At 42.8% G+C, this 15287-nt stretch overlaps 1 protein-coding gene across 1 annotated transcript in view; it reads left to right on the top strand.

The window, feature by feature from the left end:
• The first annotated feature begins 1435 nt into the window (after positions 1-1435).
• MXRA5 (matrix remodeling associated 5) overlaps positions 1436-15287 on the top strand; it is a 36186-nt gene continuing 22334 nt past the window's right edge. The window contains exons 1-2 of the mRNA XM_073354198.2: positions 1436-1675; positions 6105-6320. Of these exons, the coding sequence (XP_073210299.2) occupies positions 6115-6320 (206 nt within the window). The 5' untranslated portion in view covers positions 1436-1675; positions 6105-6114. The remainder of the gene's footprint in view (positions 1676-6104; positions 6321-15287) is intronic.

The following is a 15287-nucleotide window of genomic DNA, read 5'->3' as shown; positions in this document are numbered from 1 at the left end:
GAACCTGCTTGCCCCTCCCAAGCGTCGCCTTTTGCTGCTTATTGACCATTTTAAAATGGGAGGGGATGACAGGATCCAAATGCCTGCAATGGGTTTCTGGGTGTTGTTCCCGCTGTAAGTCAGAGTCTGGATTTTTCTGGTGAAATAGCAGTGACCCCATTTTTCTATTTCTGTAGTAGAATTTAGGGCTACACGGCCAAACACTGGCTGGCTCTACCATAGATGGAGCGAAGTGCCAGATCCGATTTTTTTCTGAGCTCTTGCCCCAAAGGAGTAAGTTTCCAAAGTTTTCTAGCTATACTTGTGTATTTCTGTGGTTCTCCAGTAGAATTCAAGGGTTCAAATCCCTAGACTGGTAGCAGTAGACAGGTTCCTGCAGCAATCTCATGCCAGGTACTTAGCTGGGGTCTGTTGGGTTGGTTGTTTGTTTTTTCCTGGTATGGTGACAGGGGATCCACCTGTGTATATGGCAGAATTCAGGCCAAATATTGACTAGGTCCAGTAGGATCTACGTTTCAATGTACACCTTTGACAGTTTGCTTGTTTTAGGATGAATTAGTCACTGGATTTTAGTTTATATTTTAATGTGTGTGTCTGCGTGTGTAATGGCAGCAGCAACATTGTTCGCCTATTTTGAGGGTATGATTTGGTGTCCCCCAAAATTGGCTGGATCAAGCAATCCCCAAGTGCTAGATACAGAGTTTTGCATTATTATTGCATAGCGGTCAATTAGATTTTTTTTTTTTTTTATGCAATGGCCCAGGCTACTCTTGTTGAGTATAGACAGCATAATTCAAGGATTCAGAGGAAAAACCTGGCTGAAACCCAGGTGCCAGATACGTGGGGGGTGGCGGGGGGAGGAGGGGTCACAATGCTCTCCCTCCTCCAATGTGAGCTGTGGTCCTGGTTTTTCTGTCGGATTGCCAGTGGCTACCCAGCAAGAGTCAGCTTTCAATTTACGTAAAATCTACCTCAGTTAAGCTCTGTCTCCAGCACCTTCGCTTAGCTCCCTCCCCATCAGCTCCCCCGTAAAGAGCCGCCCACCACGAAGGAGCAGCGGAGCAGCTACTCCGTCCTAGCTCCAAACGCAGCGCCCGAGGAGCCAGGAGCAGGAGAAGCGCGTGCCGTGCCCCAAGTGCTGTGCGCGCCTCCTTCCCTGCTTGTCCCGGGGCTGGACCCGAGCCGGAGGCTGCGGCATTGGGGGCTGAGCCATCTGCTGCAGGAGACAAAAGCTGGCGAACTGCTTTGCGCTCTCCCCGAAGTGCCTGGAGGGAAAGAGCTGTGGTGCCGGGAAATGCTGCAAGCTGCCTGCATGGTCCGTTTGCTTTGAAAGCAGTGATCTCGGGATTTGTTGTCTTTAACAATAACAAAAGGTGGATGGATTTCGAGGGCTAATTCTTTTTTTTTTTTTTTTTTTTTTTGGAGCCATGACTCCCCAACCTGGATGGCGGGCAATGCGAAGGCATAAGGAATTATAGCCCGGGGCTGAGCCACGTTTGTTTGGGCTGGGATGAACTTTTGGAGCCCGGGGTGCCACTCAATGACAGACACACAGCCGGAGCACGCAGTGTCGGAAACAGCCACATTCCTGGGCATACCTTAGACGAGCTTCTGGCCCCTGGCAGCGATGGGCGCTGCGGCCGCCGGAGTTTTGTGATACCAAAGGGCAGTGCAGGTAATGGCTGTTGCAGCAAATGCCTTTTCGCTGTCTGGCCCTGGTCGCGTGGCTGCGTGCTGTTCGTTGCATTTTAAGGGCAATGTGTGCCCTTGCAGAGGAGCCCCTCGGGGTGTGGGGGGGGGAGGTAAGAGTTGGAAAAGTGTCTGATTAACTCAAACAAACTCACGCCACTTCAGCCACTTTGGATGTGGCGCTTTCCTTCCCTGGGCTGCTTGGAAGCCTCAGGCTGTAAAGGTGAAATGCTGCCTGAATGCAGCTGGGGTGGGTGGGTGTCACCTCCATGCAATAGGGCCTTGTTTTATTTCTCTCTGTTTGTTCGGTGCTCACTGCCTGGCTGTGTAGGGAATGGACTCCCTTCCAGTCGGCCTCGGTGAATTAGGGGAATTCTTCCCTAATGGGAAGCATCTGCCCTGAAATAGGCTAAGAAGGGAAGCCTCCCACCCCCAGGCTTTCTGAGATTCCTGGCGCAGCAGCTCCAGCAAATCGTGCTGCTGAAACAAGCCCTCGGTGACGGAAACCTGAGGCCACCGTGAGAGGCCAGATACTGGCTTCGGGCTTTTGCAGTCCTTGCCCCGGCGGAGCTCCCGGTGACGTCGCAGCGGTGTCGGCGGAGAGCCGCGCCAGGAGGCTGCGTCGCTCTCAGCTCACTTTGTTACAGGGGGGGGGTCCCCACTGCCCCTGCACCCAGCTGCGCCCCCCCCCCCCAGTCAGCCACTCAGCTCCCCAGTGATGCTGTCACTCATACCTGGGCATTGTCAGTGCCCCCCAGTGCAGTTTCGGGAGAGGGGCCACCTCGTGCCCCTGTTGGGGAGACTGAGGCCCGTTGGTTCTCACTCCGCTATGAACAGTTGAAAACGTCCCTCTGGTGTGTGCCATCAGAGGAGCGAGGGACCTGCTACCTCAGACCTGAGCCAAAGTACGCCTGCACGGAGCCATGCTTGTGGGGAGTAGAGCCAGCCCTGGCAGGAGGTGGGGCCTTAAACCCTGCGAGTGTGGGCCGTTCTGGAAAGAATTCCAAGTGGAGCTGGCCAGGGGCTTTCCGCATCTCTTCCCCCCGCATCCCAAACTGCACCCTTTGCTCTCCGAGCTGCTCTTACCTTGCTCTGCTGATTGTGTGTGCGCTCTGGGGGGCGGTGGTGTCTTAAATGCTTTGTACCATGGGCCCCTTCCCCTCACCGTGCCACTCATGATCGTGCAATGTTCCTGTGGCAACTGCATATTTAATTGTGTTGATTGTGACAATGTCTTGTCCTCTTTTTGGGGGTTGGAAATCACACTTTTTTGTTGTTGTTGTTGATTTCCACTCCCCTCCCACATGTTCTGTCTCTCTGTTTTCCTGGTATATGCTTCTCTATAGGTGAACTCTATAGGTGTTTGATTCTTCTCTCCCTCTGTATGTGCAGTCTCAATCCTTCTTCCATCTGCAACACACCCATGCAGCCCCCTCCTGTGAATATGTGTGTTGCCCCCTGATTCTCTTCTCCTGTGCCCATGCTGTCCAGTTCCCTTCTATCCTGCATACACTGCTCACTCAGCTGCCTGGTTCCCAGCTCCCCTAAATATACTGCTCAGTAGTCTGTTCCCCTGCACACAATTCCTAGCTATTTGATTGCCTCCTTCCCTACACATAATGGCCACCTGCCTCATTCCTTGGTCCACTTGACATGCTGGCAAACCTACCTGGTTCTATTCTCTCTGCTCCCATTCTCAGATTCCCATTTCAGGGAAATTCTCAATTTCCCTGAAAGGGGTTTCCAAAGAGGATGGATCTAGACTGTTCTCAGTGAAACCAGATGGCAGAACAAGAAGTAATGGTCTCAAGTTGCAGTGGGGGAGGTTTAGGTTGGATATTAGGAACAACTTTTTCACTAGGCGGGAGGTGAAGCACTGGTATGGGCTAGCTAGGGAGGTGGTAGAATCTCCTTCCTTAGATGTTTTTAAGGTCAGGCTTGACAAAGCCCTGGCTGGGATGATTTGTTGAGGATTGGTCCTGCTTTGAGGATGACCTCCTGAGATCCCTTCCAACCCTGATATTCTATGATTAATGACTCCTAGTGGTGGCTGGCAACACCACACGCACTTGTGTTTCCAGTCCTTCTGTTTTCTCTCATGGTATGTGGCAGCAGCTCCTTGTGGAGAGAAAAAGGTAATTGCTCCTTATTTACACCTGCCTCTACAGGGGTTTGGGCTCTTCCACAGTCTGAGAAACACTGGTCTAGTGATTACTGCTGGGGACTAGAAGTCAGAACTCCTCGGGTTCCATTATTTACTCTCCCACTGACTTATTCTGTGATGTTGGAGAAGTCAGCTAATCATCTGCAAAATGAGAAGAATGCTTCTCTAGTTAACAGGAGTGTTGTAAGATTCAATGAATGTTTGGGGAATAACTGAAAAGTTAAATATCATTATTAGTTACAGAAATTATGGTTAATGATGAAAACATCAGAAATGAATCATGAAACTGAGGTTACAGTAAATGTAACTCCTCTTAAAGAAATGAATCCTATATCAGTTTAAACTTTTTGCTTTTAGTAACTTAAAGTTATTTAGACTCTTAATGGGACTTAGGTGTTTAAATACCCCATGGAGATCTGGGCCTTAGGTTCTCCTTTTTGTTGGTGGTGGTGGTGGTTTTGTCCTTTCTGTCCCAAATCTACATCTTGACGTATCTATCAAGGCCTCCAAAGAGATCTTGCCAAACGAGCAGTGCCTCTTGTAGGACATTTCCTTGAGTTCCCTAAATTTAACAAACTGATCCCTTTCTATTGATAAAATATATTATGAAGACTCTGATTTATCTCTTTTCAAAAATTTCAAATGTTTTTGTGTTATTGGGCTAAATAATATTTAGAATGCTTAAAAAGAGAGGGATTTTTGTACTGCACTGAAAGGGGAATAAATTTTCTTGCAAGTTAGTAAATATTAGGTGAATATTTTTCCAAATTTAACAGTTTCAATTTGTGAGCATTTTGCATGATTGTTATTCATTTTATTTTCTTAAATGGAGAAAAAAATGCAATCTATAATTTCCCACTTAGAAGTTTAATTCTTGACCTTGCTTAGCAAGTCCTCCTGTTGTTGTAACTTCTGCTTGACTCCTGCAAGAATTATATGAAAGAAAATGGAGGTTTAGTACTCTTCAAAAGAAAATGAAATGTGTAAGGTATTTTAACATGACAACTTTCACTTAAGAGAATACCTGAATAAGTGCATAGTTCTTACACATGTTATGTAGTGTTTTTGTTGAGAATAATAACTGTCTTATTAACTTGACCACAGACATTTGAGAAACCTCTTCAGATTGATGGGTCTCTTCTTTGAATTATAATGGTTTGCATATGATGTTGGTAGGAAAATGGCAGTCGTATTGTTTGGAGATTTAAGAAATTTGACTTTTATACTAAGGGTAATATCTTGATGTAGGCAATACTGGATGAGTTTTTAATATAGCTGAAATCCACAAGCCACCATAGACTTGGATGAGTGTCCTTCATTGTTACACTGGGTTGTACAACAATAACAACAAAATTAATAATAAGTTGCCTTTATGTGGCACTTTTCATCTGAGGAACTCAAAGATCTTCATAAAGGTCTAACAATTAGAACTAAATTTTTCAACTTGTTTGCTTGAAGCTAGTCTCTTCAAGCCATAATTAGTCACCCAAGTAAATTATCTGGTTTTCTAAAGTGCTCAGTCCTCAAAGTCAATGACAGCTGCAGGTTCTGAGCAGCTTTGTAAAATGTGGATCGTTACTGAGGTGCCTTAATATGAATTTAACAGCTTAACTTCTGAAGTCCAAGTTTTAAAAATGTTGGCTTAAATTTTATAGATGTTAAGGCCAAACTTTTCACACTTGGGAGCTTAAGCTTCCTCCTTAAGCTTCCATGTTTAGGCCTCTAAATAAGTGGCTTGGTTTTAGAAGTCCTGATTATCCATAGCTCCCATTGAAAGTTTTGGCTTAAATGATGTTGCATACCAACATCAGACAACAAGTGAGAGGTAAAGTATGACAGTCCAGATATAATGACTCCTAGTTCTCTGCCCTAAGCTACTAGAGAATGCCTTCTCCCATAAAAGTTATATGTGTAAACCAAAAGTATACAATATTTTACCACAGAGAAACAGAAAATTAGTATAATTATGGTAAAATAGAAATGAGGGGAAAAGTTGATTTTGAAATAGCAAAGAATAGCTTGAAAGAAAAGCTCTTTTTGCACCATATTTCACAGACTTTTGCCTAAATTGCCTATCAGATTGCATAGAAATAGATTTGTACAAAGTTTTCTTTATTTACATTTTCTCTATTCTATAGCTTAGTCAGGAAGCCTAAAGAAAAGTAGCTCCTACAGAAGCCATCATTTAAGTGATCATGCTCTACAAGTGTGTTTACAAAGATAAAAACATTTTCTTTTACAAATAAAACAGATACAACGAAATGAAGACAACTGACAAGATGCGAAAGAGGGCAAATTTTGGGGCACTATCCGTGGTGCTGATTGTGTCTCTGGGGCTTCCACAAATCGCTTTTGCATGTCCACGCCCATGTGCCTGTTACGTTCCCACTGAAGTTCACTGCACATTTCGATCCTTGGCAGCAGTGCCAGCAAGAATCTCTAAACATGTGGAAAGAATCAATTTGGGGTTTGTATTGCAATTTTACTGAAGTGTTTTACATTTTCTGTGTATAATCCTATATAGCTCAGCACACATGCTGCAAGATGAAAGTGTTATGTATCCTTGCTGAGAAGAATTGCAATTGTGGATGATTATTGATAACTGCTTGAGTTCAAAATGACATCAGAGTCACTGGTAACAAGGAAGTTTTGGTCAAGCCTAATTTTCCAAGTTCGGTTCCCATTTTTTTCAAACAAAACTTATTGTGATGGGAATTATTATTAAATGCTATACACATATTTTAATAGCATTTTATGAACATTGGTAAGACAAATTCAATGTTTTAAAGTCTATACAAATGAGTATTTTACCTGAGATTATATTTTATTAGGAATGTCTGGAATAAGACGTATTTTAGAGAAATATTGCACCCAATAGGAAATTGATAACTGCACTGGTAGTAAACTGTTTTGCACAATAACTTTAGAACAATACTAGAAACCGGAAAAAGTCTATAATTTATGAGTGATAGTTTGGATGTTGATATAATTGCTCTACTGAAGTTGGAAAAAAAGGATCTCTTCCCATCTTAGACTAATTCTGTACATCAAATAATATTCATTTTAGAAGAGGACCTATTTTTATACTGCATCCTATTATAGTTTCGTAGCTTGTTTAGTCTTTCCACTGCCCATTCTGAAATCAATGGGACTGCTCACAGAATAATGTATAACTCCCACAGTACAGAGGGGATGCCTAGTTAGGACAGCATTATTACTCCTTTTCATTGCTCCAGTGGTGCAAAAGGCTATAGAGTTGGCCCAGATCGGGTCTGTGATTATGTCAGACCATCTGCTATTACTATAATTTTTAATGGGCCCCATTTAGAAAATAAATTTTATGCACAAATAAATGGGAAATAAATCTTAAATTACATTAAACAGATATGGTACCCCAGGGAGTCATTTGAGTTGTTGTCTCAAAGCTGTAGCCAAACAAGCTGAAATGAAGAGAGGTTGAATTCTGTCCTGCCATGTGTGCACTGCTCCAGTTGGCCCTAAAACTTTTGGTGAATCTTTGGTTGGAAAATGCAAAAATTATTGAACATTCACAGGAGTCATTATTAAATAAAATTATATCCAAAAATCTATGCTAAAAGAATAATATGGTTGCAAAGTCAAGCACTTAAAATTTAGGAAGTGCCAGACTTAAGGTTGCCTGTGAAAGGTTAATTTCCCCCCTTGTGCATATGCATTATTATACAATCTTTAATTACATGATTTCACTGATTATTTTTTCCACTGAAAATTTACAAAATAATTCAGTCTGAGGCAAACATCTGACATGGAAAATTTCAGCCCAAACAGTTAAAGTCTGGCAAGCATGTGAACAGCATTTTAGATGGAAATTTTTAAGCAACCTTACCTATAGACATCATTACTAGTTCTACCTATAACAACTGTGTGGAGGTCTTGCCCTAAAGATCTGCTCATGGAGGGCACCATCAATATGGGGGGTTCGCCTCCTAATATGGAAAAGGAATAGAGAATTGGACATCTCCATGGCAGCACTCCCAGCTTTCTTTCCCCAGACAAATGGCCCATTCTGCACTAGGTGGGGGGAAATCTTACCTCCCAGTCAGAATGGTTTAGTAGGAGTTCAGGTTTAGGCCCCTCTTTCAGGTTTTACCACAGGGAGGAGAGAGATTCTCTATTATTTGGTTGGTTTACCCTTTATTTTGTGAATGAACTTAGTTCTCATGAGCCAGACATAGTAAAGACAATCATTACTCAAGCTTTTATAAACAGTTCTGTCTTAGTCCTTATTTACAGTAATCTTGTTCTACTAATCTTTGGACTGTCTTAGTCACATATTTGAAATCATGATGCTAAGTGTATTGCTGTTGTTTTTAGAATTAGGTGAAAGTTTTTGGCTAAAACATTTTCAGCGAAAAATGAAAATTCAGCTACACCAATTCATTTTGTGAATTTCCGTCACTTTTGCCAATTTATTTCAGTCGGGAAAAAAACGGTAAAACAATCAAAACATTTAGTTTTGATATTTTCAGAACAAAATGGTTCGATTTTTTCAGCTTGAAATTACCGGTAATTTTCATTGAAAAAGTTCTTTAAGTTTATTTTTTAAAAATCCAATAAAAACATGTTAAAATGGTCAAAATTAAAATGACATGTTTTGATTTTGTTGAAACAAAACCTTAAATTAAACTTGAAACTATTTTTTTCAATAGTAAGAATTGCCAGTGAACTGCAAAATCTGTTATTAGCACAGCTCTAGTTATTAATTATGATTTTTGGGCCAAATCCTCAGCTGACCTTCAGAAATTAGCATAGCTGTGCTGATTTAGACCAGCTGATTATCTGGACTACTGTTTTTCAGTGACAATGGTGTGCAGGCTTTTTGTTGTGCATAGATGGGAACTAGGATGAAAACACTAATGTTGTGTCTACACAGGGGTTTAATCTGAAGCTTTTTGATACGGGTCAGGTAACTCACAGTACACAAGTTTCACCAATAGCATGCACACACAATGCCTGCTCCATTTTCATTTCACATCAGTGAACACACAGCTGCAGTTTGCTGCCAACTGAGGGTGTAGTGTTCTCCAAGGATATCCCATGGTCCTTTACTCCACTGCTGAGCAGCTTGCATTCTGGGATTATATTTGCTGTGAATTTGGAGATGTCAGATAGGTTCAGTTCTTTTTTTAAAAAAAAATCACGTTTCCAGTGTCTCTACCCTGTGCTTCCTTTCTGGGCTGATTTGTGCCATTTTCAAATTCCTGTTAGCCATATGGCCCCAACAATGCTCTGTGCTGCTATGGTGACATGTGAATATGCGCAGGCTGCTTGGGCTGTATTACAGCTCTCAGAGCTGGACAAATTCGGCATTAGACTTTGTCTGTCATATCAATGAGCTGCAGGACCAGGACAATATTTGATAGCAGTAGCAGCAGCTTCTCTGGCATCAGGAGGGAGGAGGAAGAACAGGAAGACGCCAAGCTGTTGGAACAAGAGGCCTGGTTCTGGATCACCTACACATCAATCAGTGCTGTCTCTGGGCTCGGGAAACCAGCATGGATTGGTGCAAGAGAATCGTTCTGCAGAGCCAGGATGACCAGCAATAGCTAGAGAACTTCAAAATGGGGAGAGCTACCTTTTTGGAGATCTGTAGAGACCTGACTCCAGAGATTCAGCAACAGTATATCAACAGTATATTCAGCAACATATATATAAAATGGGTCACTATTGCCATCTGGAAGCTGACCACCCCAGAAGGTTCTTGCTCTGTAGCCATCCAATTGGGCATAGGAAGATCAGCTGTTGGGGCCATTCTCCTAAAGGTCTCATATGGCTTTGATAAGGTACTGTCTAATTAGGTCATGAAACTGAGTAACACTCAGGAAATTATTGATGGCTTTGCATGCATGGGGTTCCCAAAGTGTATTGGGGCAATTGATGGAACTCATATGCCTATCATTCCCCACCCTCCAGAGCACAGAATGTACAAACAGAAAGGGGTATTTCTTCATAGTGCTCCAAGGACTGGTGGACCACTGCGGCAGGCTTCAGACAAAATTGCAGAGAGGGTCCATGATACTAAGGTCTTTCAGAACTCAGTACTGTTTAAACTATGGAGAAAGGACTGTTTGTCCCAGGAGCTTGGTGGCCATTAACGGTGTGGAGGTTTGTCGGGTTATTCACTGCAGAATGGTAGTTGAGTGTGCATCTGGCTGTTTGAAAGACGGATAGGACTGTTTATGGAATAGGTTGGAAACAGCAGAAAAAAACATTCTAACAGCATGTTGTGTTTTTCACAATATTTATGAGAGCAAGAGAGGAAGCTTTACTGATGGGTGGGAGGCTGAGGCGTGGAAACTTGCTTTGTGGTTTGAGCAGACCTCAGGGAGTTCCACAGAGTTCCACAAACGTGCTGGGGGCATGCTGTCAGGGATGCCTATTGTTCATATATTGAGCCTCCTGCCTGAACATGTTAGCCCATGGAGGGTGTGGGGATGCAGATTGTGGGTGGGTGGTTGAAGTGCTACATTCCTATGTGCTCTTGTAAAATCCTATGAATTATTTCAGCTTTATTTAAAGGATTTTTTGTGTTAAATGCAATCAAGAGTCTTGGATTTATTGTAAGCAGTTTTAGTATGAAATAACAATAAACAACAATAGTTAAGTTTTAATGAAAACAACGGAATAATAATATCTTTGTATCTGGAAAAACATTTAATTTCCCAAACTTCATAAATAACCAACTATATACAAACCTTTAATTACTGCAGCAGTATAAACAAAACTCAAAGTGCTACAGTTTTGTGAAGGGCATAAAGTTAGGCACATGTATACGCTTTGTTTCTGGCTCTTCTTGTCCTCATCAGTTGTGGGTTGAGTGCTCGAGGTTCAAAAGAGCCAGAGTTCAGGTGAAGTGGGTTTGGTGCCCAAAGGCTGAATCTAAGGTTTATGGGAGCCGCTTGGAGTACTGCTGATGGGATTCAGAGGTTAGGAGTTGCTGCTGGTCCCCATAGCCAGCATTGCCCAGGGGCAGAAGGACATGGCTGAGTCACAAATTATGGGACTGAGGCCTAGCATGACCATGTTTTGCAGGAGGGCATTCTGGCTCAGGACAGCGTCCATGAGTTGCCTCTGCACTTCTGTCTTTTTCCATGCTCTTCTTCGCCATAGTGATGCTGTTTTTGGCCACAGCCACTCTTTCCCTGGCAACTGTGACACTGTCCTTGGCTACTGCCAGGCTCTCCTAGGAAAGCTGCATGTATTTGTCCCATTGGGTCCTTGTGTACAGCCTCCACTTCTGAGCCAGCCTAATTTTCCTTTCACTCTGCCATGTGTTCTGCAAATGTCTCATTCAGAGTCTTCCTTCCCTCCCTTCTCCTCCCCCCAGGCTGGCCAGTCTGTCAGCAGTACAGACCCTGTCATTGGTGGTCTGGCTGTTGCAGGTGCAGTGGCTACGGGAGCAGGAAGGAAAAAAACAGTTGCTTGTATCCCAGGCAAGTTATGATCTTCTTCTTTTTTTAAAAAGTATGTACATGTGACTTTACCTCCACTCTTTGGGGAAGCTCAGAGAACATAGAGTGCATTTGGATTTCAGTCTACTGTAGCTGCATTCATCTGCTGGTAGGGGTCAGGCTGGGTGGTTTGAGCTATGTTACAGGTTTGTTTTTGCAGTTTTGTTGGTGCGCTGGAATGCTTCTGTGGCATCAGAGACAAAGTAAAAAGAGGCATGCAGGGGAGTGGTGCTGGATAGTAATCCCCTCTACATCCCCTTGAGGCTGTCCCTCCTGTCGCTGACTATGCTGAGGCAGGCGACTAGGCAGTTGAGAATGGTCTTACTCAGAAAAGCAGATGTTGCTGGTGTGTAATTTGCCGTGAAGTTATTCACCAGGATTGTTCCCCCAGAAGCTCTGCAGGAGTGGAAGGGGCTTGCAAGCTATACCCGGGGTCATGGGTGTTTGGCTATTTCTTATAATGTGCTAAACAAAATGGAGCGATTTCTCAGTCTTAAGTTCTGCTACATCTGCCCTGAAGACAAGGGGAAAGTGCAGAGAAAATTAAATAGGGTCCTGCAATGATTGCCAGCTAGACAGCAGGGTAAAAGACATTTGTACCTCATCAGGGATCAGTATTGTTTGTGCCTTGACTGGGTATGCAATCTGCCCTCATACCTCATGGAAACTATGAAAACTAACCACATTTCTTTTCCTGTAAACCCTGTCTCAATAAACAGTTGAATTTTTGCACAATGAATGCTTTTGGTAGTCAAATCTGCTGAGGGGTAGAGGCAGGTGGGGGATGGGGAACATTTTGTGACTGTGCCATGCTGACAGGCACCATTTTGAATCAGTAAAAGAAGGGGGTAGGAGGAAGGCGGGGGGCTCCTAGCTCACATTCACCACCAATAATCAATAATAAATTGTAAAGATAGGTACTTACATGCTGAAATTCCCTCTGGGGGATCTGACTCTTTGGTCCCAGCCTGGGTTTCTGGTGGGGACTCAGGATCAGTTGATACAGGGCAGGAATCAGGGTCCACTGTAGCAGGGCAGGACTTAGGCTAGCTTTCCATCTGACCATCCTCAGGTTCCTGAATCCCCCAAAGATCCTGCCACATAGAGGGCAGCTCCTCTCCTGCTCATCCCCTGATGGGCTGAGCCAGCCATCCTAGACTGAGAGGGTAGGGAGTGCAGGAAGCAAGCTCAAATAGTTCTGGGATGGGTTGTGCTGTCACTGTGTAGAATCCTCTCCAGTTCATCAAAAAAATGCACAGGTTACATGTCTCCTGCCAGATGTCTCTTTTTATCCCTCCTTTCAGTGTAGTTTCTCCTGAGCTGCTTGTTCTTTATCTGGCACTGGTCATGATCCCTCACAGAGATATGCTTTGCAATGTCCACAAAAAGGTCCTTATTCCTGTGGCCACAAGAGCTTCCCAAATTGATGCTTCTCCCCAGAAGGCGATGAGATCCAGGGGCTCAGCATGGCTCCAGGCAGCTGTGCAATGCATGTTGTGGGGCTTCTGACATGCTATTGTGATTGTATCACATAGGATCCACGAGCAAATGGGCAAAATCTGCCTCTGCACCACCTTTTAAAGGAGGGAAGGGAAGGGTCGTCCTGGAAACTTGACACCAAGGCTGGGAGAGCACACAAGTAAATGGAAAGAACAGTAACAGTGGACCTACAAAGCACTGTAGAATAGCTGTTGGCAATATGCAAAAAGTGGTGCACAGCAATTGTGTGAACACAAACAAAAGACAGAACTAATTACATTCAAAGTCAACCACTTTGTAGGAGGACTCCAGAGTTCCCGATAAACGCAGAGTTAGTGTGCACTGATGGGTTGCATCTTATGTAGGCAAATGCTTTCAAAACAGATTAATTTGATTAGATCTTGTTTAAAATGCCTATGTAGACAAGCCCTACATATGTGGTCTAATCCCAAAGCTCCAGGCCTATACCCTCACCTCATTTAAAACCTCTTCATTTTTAGATGAGAAGAGTGAGAGGCAGGATGCATGGGTAAAATCCTGGCCCTATTTAAATTAATGGCAAAACTCTCTTTGACTTCAGTGGGATCAGGATTTCACGCCATGTATTTTAAAGACATACAAGCCAGCACTATTTCTTGGTTTCCCAGTTTTTGTCTTATCTCTGTTTCTGTCTTTTAGATGTAATACATCTCTCCTCTCCCTCCCCTCCACCCACGCTTTTACTTGTATAGCCATGAGCACATCATTGGCCCTTAACAAATAGTAATTAAAATAAGACCCTATAGCCTGTTCTGTGATTTATAGCTGTGACTAAGGTGGGACTGAATGGAGTGTAAATCAGTTCTCCAGAACTGAGAACTGTGATTGGTGTACCTATTCTTTTTCTTTTAGAGCCCCATCCCCTTCTCTCAGTGAAGTTAGCAGGAGTAAGATCAGTTCCTTCATTTCTTGCATCCATATCCTGCAGCCTTTGTACAGGCACAATTCTCCTTTGTTTCATTAGAAGTTTTACCTATAGGATCAAGTATTTTGCTGCTACATTTCCTCCCCTCTCCCCTTCATTCCCTCAGACACCTAAAGTAACAAATAGAAATCACTGTAGTGCAATGAAGAATTTTATCTTAAAAATAGCTGATTACTTTAAGTCATGGTACAGACAGTATTTGAAACTACAGCTGTATTCTTTCAACTTGCATGCTTTTCTCTTGCATTGCTCTAATGCAGTAAAAATAGGAGGATTTCAGAATTTGTGTATATTTTATGACTCGTAGAATGAAACTGTCTCTGATATGTTTCTTCTGCAGCAAATATTTGTTGCTAAAGGTAAAGTAACTGTAAGGTTTAACATAACTGCAAATATACCTAGGGTTCCAAGCATCAGTGCTTGGCTGTCTTTTACTTCGCATTTCTATTAATCTGACCTGGAAGGAGGGCTAAACTATGAGTTAATTATATTTTCAGATACTATAAAATTGGGATTTGCTGCAAATGCTAGTGAGGACAGAAAATTGAGACAGAGGTCTTGAACTTGATCCAGATTAACTGAAGTCAGTGGAAAGATTTTTTCAGTCTCAGCTGAGCAGGTCAGAAAACAGAATTTCCATGCTGTCAGAAATTCTGACATTTCAAAATTTGTTTTCATCCTAAATTGGGATTAAAGGTCAAAATCTTGAAATATTTCAGGGAACAGAAATTCCAAAATATTTTGATTCAGAAACATGGCTTAGAAATTTTTCATTCAAAAATTTCATTGTGTTTCCACAAAACCTTTAGAGTTCGACAAAGTAGCATTTTCCAATAGAAAACTGTTCCATCAATTTTTTTTGACCAGTTATAGTCTTAATGGGAGTTGGATTTCCCCAATGTAGGTTAGAAACAGGGGAACAAATAGTCATAGGGAGGTTAATAACTGGAATACGGTAGTATAAATAAGACCTAAGAATCAAAGTGGGCAGCACATTGGATATGAAGATACTGTACAACATGATGGCAAAAAACAGCCAATGTGCTTTTTGGCTACATGCACAAAAGTGTCATAGCATGGATCAGTGAGGCCCTCACCTTTTTCTACATGGCACAGGTGAGACCATGCCTGAAGTACTGTGTACATTTCTGAGTACATCAGAAAACGAAAACTTATTCAGAGAAGAGCAACAAAAATGATTATGAGGCTAGAGAGACTGATTTAAATGAATGACGTAAAGTGCTAAACATTATAAACCAGATGCTCAGCTAATATAATTTTGTGTAACTCTATTGTAGATAACAGAGTTATACCAATATTCACCAGCATCTTGACCAAGTGACAATCAAGGGGGCAGATATTTGATAATGGTTGTAGATATACCAAAGCTCTGGTAGCCATATCCAGTCAGTGGATAATAACTTCTTATTTCCTACCGTTTGAGAGGAGTTGGTACAGCTGCCTTTTACCACCCGAGGGTTCCTATGCACAAAGACAATCC

Source organism: Lepidochelys kempii, chromosome 1, assembly GCF_965140285.1.
Source record: "Lepidochelys kempii isolate rLepKem1 chromosome 1, rLepKem1.hap1, whole genome shotgun sequence".
Classification (NCBI taxonomy): domain Eukaryota; kingdom Metazoa; phylum Chordata; order Testudines; family Cheloniidae; genus Lepidochelys; species Lepidochelys kempii.
The sequence above is the reverse complement of the archived record's forward strand: the minus strand, read 5'-3'. Positions and strand labels throughout refer to the sequence as shown.